The 12,528-nt window shown below is 30.3% G+C and overlaps 1 protein-coding gene across 1 annotated transcript; it reads right to left on the reverse strand.

Annotated features, from left to right (window-relative positions):
• Positions 1 to 7,675: 7,675 nt before the first annotated feature.
• Positions 7,676 to 12,076, reverse strand: LOC129294178 (UPF0496 protein At3g49070). The gene is made up of 3 exons (XM_054932369.1): positions 11,976 to 12,076; positions 11,484 to 11,562; positions 7,676 to 8,718 (listed from the first exon to the last, which is right to left on the reverse strand). Exons 2-3 carry the CDS (start codon positions 11,530 to 11,532, stop codon positions 7,718 to 7,720), a joined length of 1,050 nt encoding a protein of 349 aa, XP_054788344.1. The 5' UTR covers positions 11,533 to 11,562; positions 11,976 to 12,076; the 3' UTR covers positions 7,676 to 7,717.
• Positions 12,077 to 12,528: the final 452 nt, after the last annotated feature.

The following is a 12,528-nucleotide window of genomic DNA, read 5'->3' on the forward strand; positions in this document are numbered from 1 at the left end:
AATCACTCATTGACCAAAGCACACTTTCGGTGGTGGAAACACCCAGCCAAAGGTAATCTAACCTACTTACAGACTATAGTTTCCCTCTTCACACACTTGTGATAGAGGCATTGTTGACTCCTAACCACACCCTAACGGGCACTAGAGAGTTGTCAAACTGCCCGATTGTCCTATAGTAATAGTCCCATAGTATGCTATACTGAATTACCCATGGTAACAACTTGTAAAATGCTACACTAGATGTCCCATGCTACCAGCCCGATCATATAGATTTTTCGTTCACTTCTCCACACACACACATCCCCACATATCCTGGTTGAACTCCCACCTCCATAATCATCCTCTTTTCACAATTCACTGTTCTTTCACATTTTCATAACATATAATTTCATAACATATATATCAATTGAAATCAATAACCTTTCACATTTCATTCACAAATCAATGTTCATGCTAAAACCATTTTTAATATTAGTTCATGCATAAAACTTATAAAACCAAATTTACTATTTTATATTTACTTCTACACAGTTATAATAGTTAATAAACACAATAAACTATATGGTTACCTCAACCTTTCTATCTGATAGAAAGGGTTACTCGTGTAAATTTCCTTACTCAAATCTCTCTCCACTTATCTATGCATCACACACTAGAATCTACATAAAATTAACAAACCAAAGTCAATAATCCTCTTATCTATATATATAAGCTTTTTTTCTACTCAACATTTTTTAAAGAGACTCAAGGAGTGGTATATATCCTTAAGTAGGTTTACATTTTTATAAAAGTTTTGAAAGGGATTGAGAGTTGTACAAGACTTGTTATATATCTTGTTGAACCTTAGTTTGATTATTAAAAAATAAAGAGAAAATTGTGTTTTACAAGTTATCTAATCTTAACTGAAATTTAATTGGCTAAACAGTAAACTAAAACTGACTTAAGTAATAGCTCATCCGTATAGCAAAATCTCTTTCTTTAAAAGTAATTCTACCTTAGTTAAGTATTTGACTTAACTATAATTCTTATGCTAGAAATTTCCAGCTGCCCCTTTTGCTAAAAATCTTTTTCCAGAACTTGGTTTTGCTAGGTGACTTTAGCACTAGTACTGTGCCTTTAGCACCTGTACTACCTATTCTATTCCTTTCTTTTTTCCTTCTTTCTTGTCTCGAGTTCTAAATAACACAGGTACTAGAAATTTCCATCACCAATATTACCCTTAGTGTTTATTCAAATTGATCCTCTATCATCTGATTATTCTTAATTAACACTAGTACTTTTTATATAACATCGATATTACACCTCTCCTATGTCTTTGAAATAAGTTAACACTTATGCTATCAAGTAGCATCAGTACTGGACAGCTTATAACTCCTTTAACACCTGTGCTAGTAACATAGCATCAGTATTGCTTCTTAACTTCTCTCATAGGGACTAAGTGTTGAATACCTATCTCCAGTGTCATATTCTCTAACACACATGCTAAGTTGGTTATTAGGTAACGTTCTTTATTCTTTCAAAGTTATTAAAAATCTTCATCATTTACATAGAAGACTAATACTAATACTATCATAGCAACATCTATGCTAAACTTCTCTGTAAGAGCTTTTTCATCTTTATAGCACAGGTCCTATTATCAGTACACTGGTACTACTTTGCTCTTTTGTGCTCTATTTTTCATTATTGTTTTTAATCTCTTTGAAAATCATTTCTTATCTATTCTTTTCATCTACAATCAATTGTGTTCTCTCTATAACCTTACTAAATGTTATCTAAACATGATTGTTGCCTTGAACTTGGTCGTTTTGTCTATTTTTCCTAGTTTATGGCACTCATGCTATATGCTACACTGATATATAAGCTTCACATACTTTTATCAAAGCATTTAATGTTTTAGCTGTTACATTTCATAAAGGGAAGTCTCTATCGAAAAGCACTATTTCATTGTCTCACCCACCGGAGAAACTTAAACAAGCTCAGATATCCAAGAAAACATAAAGGAAAGAAGAAGATAGAATGTAAGCAATCTTTAACGGGAAGATAAAGAACAAAAGAGAGCCAACAAGAAAAATTTATGTGATCATTTGCGTATTAAAGCTTACCAACCTTCTATGAATCATTTATTATATGAGAGCCTCGTTATTCACACATCTACTTTTAGAGAGAGTTTATAACAATTGTAATTCATTCTTGAACTTACTCTATTCATCCCTGTTTTACATCTTTAAAACAAAGGAACTTAAGCTAAGGGAGCTTTAGGGGAATTATTACTACCTTTATAAGGGGGAGAGATTCAAACTTATTAAGAAGTCTATTAATATACTAAGACAACCAAGAGCCCAGATCAATCTTGGTAATATAGTTAAAAATCTCAAAAGGTTCTTAAGAACTGGATGTGGACTCAAGTGGTAGGAGTCAAACTCGAATAAATCATCCATGTCAAACTCATCTTTCCCATCTCTCATTATTGGTGATTTCATTCCTACTTTATTCTAATTATTTCTATAAAGTTCATATAAATTTTTAATTAGCCTAATTCACCCCCTCTTAGGATCATTTACATATCTTGCTTTGTACCTTAGTATAGCAAGTGCTTGTTTGAAACTTGCAAGTTTAATTGAAAACTCTCAAAAGGTTTCTTGCGAACTAGATATAGATCAAGTGGTTGGATTGAATTAAGAAAAATATCTTGTATTATTTTCTTTATCTCAAACTTGCTTTATCTTACTTGCTCAATTTTTCTAGGGTTAAAGGGCAAAAAATATCTAGAATTTTTTATCTCAAGGAATGCTTATCATCCTAAATATAATTTTTTTAAAGCAAACAAAATTATAAAAAAAGGGAGTAATTTTACCCCACCATAATTAGACTAACATTTTACTATTAACTTTGACTAGAATTTTTTTTATTGTTGACCAAGAATTTTACCTTGAATCCTATTCATCTGCTTCACAAAGTTCTACCGCACCACCAAAATGAATTTACAATGTCTTTTTAAGTTTCAGAGGCACGTATACTTGAAAGGGTTTCTTTTCTCATCTTGTTACCACTCTAAGATAGGTCAGAATTCATGCTTTCATCGACGATAAGATGCTTGAAAGAGGAGAAGAGATCTCTTGCTCATTACTGTAAGCAATCCAAGGATCACGAATCACACTCATAATTTTATCTCTAGATTATGCATAATCTTCTAGATGGTGTCTAGATGAGCTAGCAAAAATAATCAAATGTCAAACAATTTTTGCTTGGTTAAAGAGAGGTATGAATAATTCAAGATTTTCTAGCATTAATGACAACCTAAAAAAAATCATCATAGCGGATGAGGCCACTAGACAAGACATTAGTGAGAATGCCAACACCATGAACTTTAATAATTTATTTGAAGATAGTGCTTCATAATCCCATTTCATAGCTCTTATAATTTTCATTAACATGTAAGAATGAGAACATTCTAAAATAATAGATACACCAGGCACCTATCATGAATTAAATTGACCATATGAAAATATATATGCTCAAATATCTCTTGATAGCAACAGAGAGCAAGAAAAAGATAATAACAAAAGGGAAATAAGCAGAGAAAGCAAAATTACAGACTTGAAAGGGAAGGGAAATTAGAACAGATATAAGGGAAGGGAAGAAATACTTCGGAAGGAAGGAGACTCATTAAAATCATTGAGACCCTAGACATTCTACCCTTCTCTTCATATATAACATTAGGAATTCTCTCTCATTTTTATTATTTTTAATAGTATCATATAAAGCAATAAAGGCACTACCAACATTACTACTGTTCTTGAATGATCCTAAGCCATGTATCCTTCTTGGGTCTCACTAATGTTTGGAAGAGTCATGACATTACCCTCCCCATAGAAATTGACCTTATCCTTAAGGTCGAAGTAAGGATAAATGTAATTAAAGGCTTTAATCAGTATACAAAAAGTTTCATTGAAAGTATGTTGTAGAATTATACGCATAGCTACATCAAAAAAGTCCTATTTAAATGCATAAACTATGAACCGAATGATTTGCACTGTAGGAAGCTTACACACAATCAGATTTTGCAATTGAGATTTCTTGAAACTCAAGCCCAAGTATTTGATCAATTTAATTATGGCAAAAGAAAGACATATGGCACTAGTAGGTCCCATGAAATCATTATATTGTATACCCACTTCAATCATGTGACAAATCATAACTTTAAAATAGAGCCTAATAGTTGAAACTCCTTATACTCCATATGACAGTAGAGGGATGTGGGAAAATGCCAAACCTAATTGTTCATTGTTCCATGTGTCCAAATAATGCTTTAGTTGTATTGCATATGTATCAAGGGAATTAAGTTGATCTTCATCCTTAAGGATATTCCCTTACTTAACTCTTTACTTGTGGCACTATAAAATAATCCAATAACACAAAATTGAGCTACTATAAAGGTTTTAGGTACCATATCTTGAACATAGCAAAATGCAAATTTTCCAAAAACAAACACAAATAACACATAGCATATAAGAGGTTGCAATATTGATGCATATTATTCTAAAATTGAAGACCTGTATGGCAAAAATGAGTGGCATAGTAATAACTTCAATTGCATCAAGTAAAATAGCTATCATGTTATGAAGAAAAGAAAAAATACTAACTCTTTAAGATTGGCATATATGCCTCCTATAGCCAGCTAATTAAACTAGTAAATCTTTATTTTCCATAAATGTATCTGATCACATTGCCTAAAACCTCATGAATATAAAGGAAAGGAACCAATCCAAGTGTTGTACAAAGCTCTTCAATGGAAATAATTATATTGCCTTCGGTTTATAAAATTACATATGCAAAGCATAGAAATGGTACCAAATTTTAGAAACCTTTGCATACTGGATATAAATGCATAGCACTTGCTAATACTCATACTAATTTGCAAAAGAAATATTGAAATCAAAATTGTATTGCATTATTGTAGCAGTGGTTGCGGTAGTCAAAGTATTTAATAAATGATATAGCTCAATAACAACATTCAAGCACTAGTACATCTTAGAATCTCCTGGGTCCCACACAATCATATAATATGGCAAAAAATTTAGCAAACTAAGATGTGATAGACATCTTGAAATGCATCCAAGGAATAAACACCTAGTGGCCATCACAAAAGGAACACAACATTTTCTAAGCTTAAGGACAATAACAATAATATCACCACTTTCACCAAAATCATAAGCATCAAGATCAACATTTTTTACATCATTAAGTTCAAATATCAAAATAATATTCAAGCAATGAAAAAGCCACAATGAGTAAATCAAACCCAAATAGAATATGCATTGGAGAAGCACTCCATGTGCCAACTTGTGCTTGACAAGGTCATCACCATACATAGAATATCTTTCATCATATACACCGGCTAAAACAAAATGTATGTTATAAGTGGTGGGCCTAAGGTTAAATGTTAAACAAATAGGTAAGCAAGTATAATCCACCGCTTACTAAAATTTCCACCAAAATTAATTTCATACCCCTTTAATTCACCTAAGACATTAGAGCATCCCTTAAATATTTGTAGATGCCATTTCACAAAAAGAGAAAGGATAATGGAAATACCTGGATCAAATATCTGCCACATATTAAGTCTTGTAGAATCCTCCAGTATGTGATTCTAATGACCAATTTATTGGCTAGTACAGTGTGCAACTCTTCTTCTTTGTAAAGAGTGATGACAAGAGCAGGTTCACGAACCTTGTTATACTTGTGGCCATCGATCAATTGCAAACTAAAGTGGTCGAATGTGTTTTTAGGGTAACAAAAAGAAATGGATTATATCATTTAGGCTATAACTAATTTGGGTCTAATCACAAAAGTGACATACTATCTGGAAAGAATAAGACCTAGGAATTAGGAGCCCATCTTTATGCTCCATGGATGTCTTATTGGTTTTAGCAAGCTCCTCAATTGCAACAGAGCTCACAATGTTGAAGTCAATAATGTCAACAATCATCTCTTCAACTTCAACAAATAATTTTCATAGTGATAGAGCAAAGGTGTTTCCTTGGAGGTGATCCTTGATTATGATGCTTGGTTCTAACTATGAAGAGGATTGGGATTGTGGAAATAATAGATGAATTAAATAAAATAGATTCTGAGAAGAGGTAGGCTCATAAACCAAGCCCAAATGATTCATCAATACAACAAATGTAGCTTCAATTCTATCCAAGTGAGAATAATCCTTCATTGCAAAAAAGGAAGAATCAAGTTAATGAGAAGAATCACCATGATGTTCATGTTGCTCTATGGAAGTCACAAATCTTGTTGACTCTATTTGTTCACTTAATACAACTTCAACCTCTCAACGAAAGCACCATTTGTCATGAACTAAATTGACCATATGAAAATATATATGCTCAAATATCTCTTGACAGCAATAAAGAGCACAAAATAGTTAACAACAGAAGGGAAATAAGCATAGAAAGCAAAGTTACAGAGTTGAAGGGGAAGGGAAATTAGAACAGATACAGGGGAAGGGGAAGAAATACATCAAAAGGAAGGAGACTCACTAAAATCATCGACACCTTACTCATTATACCCTTCTCCTCATATACAGCATTAGGAATTCTCTCTCATTTTTATTATTTTTAACAGCATCATATAAAGCAATAAAGGCACTACCACTGTTCTTGAATGATCCCAAGCCACATGTCCTTCTTAGGTCCCACCAATGTTTTGAAGATTCAGGACAACACCATAGAATTCAAAAAGGATTTACAACACCATGGCCTTCAATTTTTGCTTTCTACTCCCCCATCTTTATTTATTTAGATTTATTTCCTTACCTTGCCTGTTGTTCATGGGTCTCCACACTACTGTACTCAGGTCTATAGACTTCTCTTTGTTTATGCCGCACATGAAGTTTCTATTAGTGGCTCAACGCATAGACACTTGTGAAAAGGATGAACCCAAAGTTGGTGGTGAATCAACAGTGACGAGTTGACTTAATGGTGGAAGATCTAGTTGAGGCAATGAGACTAAGTAGGGGGGAACATGACAGCATTGTGTTTATTAGAGCAATGTTATGAGTGGAAGGAGATGAAAGAGAAAGCCAAGAAAGTGTTTTAGATAACCTTCAAAATTGAGCCTGATTTAGTTAAGGATTATAGGAGGCAAGTTTCAAACTCAATGGATTTTGGAATTGGCAAGTCTTGACATCTTCTTGCTAGGTCGAAGAGAGAGAAGAAGTTCAAAGTGATACCTGTATTGAACTGTTAACATGATTGTGAGTTAATGATGGAGTAAAATTATACTTTTTTATAATATCAAAATAATATTATTTTAGAAAAAATTAAATACCATATTGACAAAAAAATTTCAAGATATTTTTGCTCTTTAACCTATTTTTTAATCTCATTCTTTGTTTTTTGAATTTTATTGTTTTATTCACTTTTCAAAAGCTTTTGAAAAATTTTAAATTGCTTAATTCATTTTCCTTCATGTGTGGCACAATATTCAACAATTTACTCTCAAAAGCATAAGCTTTGCTTTAATATCAATAGAAAATTGCTTAATTAAGAAAATTAAATCTCCAAAATTTGTCTAATTAATTAACAAAATTCCAATTGTTTCAAAATAAAGTATTATTGAATTTTATTAGTAGAAGTCATACAATTCTTGATATATATGCAACCAAAAAAAGGACAATAAATGTAGCACATTAATTTTTAAGGGTAATTAACTATAAATTCTTGGATAAACTGGAATTCAATAAATGTTTCAAGACAAGGTAGCGTGCCCTATTAATATTCATGAAACAAAGATACAAATGTTCCTCCAATTCATCCAATTGATCACTAAAATTGCACTGATTTTTCTTCATTAGCCGAGCCACTTCACCGTTGGCTTGGAATAATTGATCTTCTTTTCTCTCAATCCAAAATCCAATATTCGTCTTCATGTGCTTCAACTCATCATTCGCTCGAGCCACAAGTTGGCTTATTGTCTCAAAGTCTTTACTCAATATATAAGTCCCTTTAGCAGCTGCATCAAGCTGAGCTGCTAATCTAGCTAGCTTCCTTTTTGAAGCCATGTCCATTATTGAAGCCGTAACAAATCCAGGCACAGCCACAAGCAACACAAAGCCATGTGCCAAAACAACCACAATAAGTGAACTTGTTATAGTCATAAGCAACAAAGTCAAGCCACGTCTTAGCCTAGTTATTAATTTCAGCTTGGCTCTCACTTTATCACGCTTTGACTCGAGCTGTTTTAGCATGTCAAAGCACTGGGATTGGGTTGACCTAAATGAGGCAAACGGGTTTAAAGAGTTGGAGAATTTGGTTAGATGGGTGATTAATGTGGAAAAATTGATTGGAGTAAAGTGAAGAATGGTGTTAAGGGATTGATACTTAACACGCATGTGATTAATATCTTTTAAAATTTGGCTACAAAGTAGGGAAGCATTAGCAGTTTGGGTAAAGTAGTTTAAAAGAAGGGAATGGACTTTGGGAGGGTGATGGGTCATGGATAAGACTCGAGTAATGGTGGGTTGATCCGGATCCAAGAGATGCTCTGCAAACAAGCGGTAAGAAGGGAGTCTGGCTGCTATGGAAGATTCTATGTAAGAACAGGCAACAACATGTGCCCAGAAATTGAGGTATGATTCGGTACGAAAGGTGCTAGCATATTCCTCACATACGTCCACGCCGATATGGTGATTTGGAGAGTCAAGACTATACGCTGATAAAAACAACAATGTAATTAGTTTTTTCTAATTTGTGAGTGATCATTCACTTTTAAAATAAAAATAAGTAAAAAAATGCTTTTAATCAATTTAATTTATTTTTAAACTTTATTTTAACTCTATCTTCCTTTGATTTTGTTAAACTTCAATTTAATTTTTTAATTGTACCTTAAAGTTCACTTTACTTTCTTAATTTTATTTATTTAAATTGGTCTTTTATTTTTCAAACTATTACAAATTAAAATGCTTTTGTTAGAAAGGTTATATATTACTAGTTCATGACCTTATTTTAATTAATTTTATATTGTCCACTATGTAGAGATGAAAAATGGGTTAGTTAAGTCCTCAAAGCCTAACCCTTAATGAATTTGAACTTGAACAGGCTCAAAAAATTTGTTTATACAACAAAATCTTGTTGACAAAATCTAACTCTTGGTTTTGCACTCTCAAGGCTGGTCTTATGACTTTTAGGTCCCTTTACATTTTTTAATATTTTTAAAAATAAATACAAAAGGTAAAATAATAAATTTCATAAAATTCCTAATTCAAATCATAAAAATAATCATGCTAAAGTATTAAATCATTGTCCAAAGCTAAATATACTAAACAACGCTCTTGTAAATCTCATTAAGAAATAACAGTTAAATATAAGTTGCAGCATCAAAAAAAATTTTTGGCCAGGCAACATCAACATTCATAATTAAGCTAATGAGATCCTATTTCACATAATAAAACATTAAAATTTATAAATTTATAGTTCAAATAATAAAATATCAAGTTATATAAACATGAAACTACTCTCTCATTAAAAAAATATAATTTAAAAGTATTAACACACATAACATAAATCAAATCATTATTTAAAATTAAAGAATCTTAAACGGAAAAATGTTACAAAATAAAGTAAAGTATAGATTTTGAAAATATATGAAAAGTATTTGTAATTTTAACAAACTTGAAGGGATGTTATTGTAAGTTTACTTTTACATACACATAGAATCCATGACAAAATCTATAACGAAATTAAAGAACTATATACATCTGACCAAAATAAAATTAAGGTATAAAAGTTCAACTGGAGTTAACCAAAATGGAGCTAAGGGTAATATACTGATATTTAATAAAATTTAAAATAACTTTGAGAAATCAAGCAATATATTTTTATAAAAATAACATAATCGCACGCGTTTCTTAACCACCAAATAATCAGAAGATTTATATCCATGGAAATGGTATTTTTTTTTTCATAAATAGGACATATACAAGAACCATATTAACATTTTTAAGGATCAATTGTCAATATCCATTGTTAAATACAAGTGCAGTGTATTTCTAATTAATGATCTTCCTACTGGCAACGGCGATCTTTGGTGAATATCATGGTCCATATATCAGCTATATGCATGTATATTTGATTTAAAATATGGATTAAAGGCATAATTTATCTCTAAATTTTTTTTAAAGAATGTTGGGTATCTTGTAGTAGAGGGTATGGCAATATCCCCTCTAAATATTTTTTTTTAAAGAGTAATATTGCTCCTCCATTAAATATATGTTGATCTGACTACTGGTTGACTTAAAAAATTATATCAAAGTGTTTTTAAGAAAATTTAAACTAATTAAATCTCTTAAATTATAAATAAATTTATTAATATTATTTCTTACATGTATAAAATATAAAAATATCATTTTAGTCAACTATTTTGACCAACTACTAGATGATCATCGAAATTACGAAAGTTGGAAATACCAGTAAGTAATTAAAAAATATTATATTTTTTAATAAAATCTTGTTAAAACATTTAAATATTTAATAATTTAAATAATATTATTTAAAAATATTCATCTAAAAATTATAAATCATCTTTTAAATATTAATAACTTAACTAGTTTTTTTAAAATTTATAGGTGATTTGTATATTAAAATAGTATGATAAATTATTAATTTTTCTTCAAAAATTTATAAATCATAAAATTTGACTTGTAAATTATATATGAATATTTTTAATAAAAATAATATCTAAATTATCAAGTATTAAAGTATTAATATTTTAATATGTTATTAAAAAAATTAATATTTTTAACTACTTATCTGTGTTATTTCTAGCAATGGTAATTTGATAATTACATAGTAGCAACTCAAAATTATTGGTTAAAATGATATTTTGATTTTTTATATGGGTAAGAAATAACATTAATCTATTGAAATTTATTTGTCATTTAAGACACTTAAATATAAAGGCCTTTTTCTGTAATTTTATAAGTCTTTTACTATAATTTTTTATGTTATTTGTTTTAATTTTTTGGGTAAACTAATAGTCAATATTAATGAATATTTAATAGAGAGACAATATTATTCATTAAAAAATTGTTCAAAGGGAATATTAATGCTAATAACTACAAGGTTACAGTACTCTTAAAAAAAGTTTAGAAATAAACTAGATCTTTAATCATAATGTAATATTTTATGAATATAATATTAAGCTTGGTCCTCAAATTTAGCTCAGTCTTTCAAGCAATTTCTCTTCTAAAAAGAAATTTTTATAGCACTGTTTTTTTATTTTTTAAATCAACTAATAGTCAATATTAACAAGTATTTAATACAGGGGCAATATTATTCTTTAAAAAAATTGTTCGGGAAAAATATTAACTCTAATAACTATATGGTCACGGCACTCTTTTAAAAAAAATTAGGGATAAACTAGATCTTCAACCCTTAAAGTTATACATAAATTTGAGCAAGAAAAAACAATCCACGTACCAGGACATGAAAGCAGCTTTTTCATCTGCTGAATAAGTTTCTTCGTCATTCGTTCTTATATTATCCACCGTAAGAGAGCCTGCAAATTAAAGAGGGCAATAATTTTAAGGAGCAAAGTTAAAGCATAAAGAAAATTTTACAGTGTGTTATGCGGAATGAATAAAATTCGATGAAAATTTTCACACTGTGTTTTATTTTTATTTTTTTTTTGGGGTGGAGGATAAAAGGTGAAAATCAAATTTTAAATAGCAAAAAAATGTAGGAATTAGGATGTATTTTTTTAAAAAAAATAAAAGGATAGTGAGAAAATAAAGACAATAAACCTACATAATGGATAGTAAATTATAAATTTTCTAAAAACACATTGTTCATTATTTGTCCTGTGTATAACGGTGTTAGAGATTTTAACATATATAGATATATAGGCTATTGAGCAAAATGAATTAAAATAGAAAAATGGAATGGAACATGAGAGATGCGGATATTGCAAACCTGATTAAGAACTTGAAAAGAATATTTCTTGATTAAAATCTTCTCGCCTGCAAATAAATCAAAAAAACATGACAGTTTTGGGTGTCTTTTGAATATTTCTGGATCGATCCCCTTCGCTTTTGCATAAGCAAAATTTATATATGCTTTCACGAATCAAGGTTTCTTTTGTTCTTTTTCCCTTGCTTCTAAGAAAGAGTTTATTGTGTGTGTGTGCGCGCGCACGTGTGGAAATTAAATCAAATAATCCATTAATTCATAGTATGTAGTGTACGTTAAGAGTAATACTTGAAGGGCATTGTTGAAGGAAAATGCCAAATTTTGTTTCAATCATAAGCTAATAGCAATTTGAAGCTTTAGAGCCTTCAATCATACTTGAAGGCGGAAAATGCCTAGTGTTGTAGTTTTTAAGTTAAGCAACCTCAATAGACTTCAAGATACTTTTGTTTTTTTGTTTTTTCTCTCCCCTTTTGTTTTATTTTACTCGGTTAAAAAAAATGCTTTCATTTGGTTCAAGTTGAATTTAAGATTGGATGAATCATACTTAAGTCCCAAA

Source organism: Prosopis cineraria, unplaced genomic scaffold (assembly GCF_029017545.1).
Source record: "Prosopis cineraria cultivar Desert tree isolate PC_DT_omini unplaced genomic scaffold, ASM2901754v1 PC1, whole genome shotgun sequence".
Lineage (NCBI taxonomy): Eukaryota > Viridiplantae > Streptophyta > Magnoliopsida > Fabales > Fabaceae > Prosopis > Prosopis cineraria.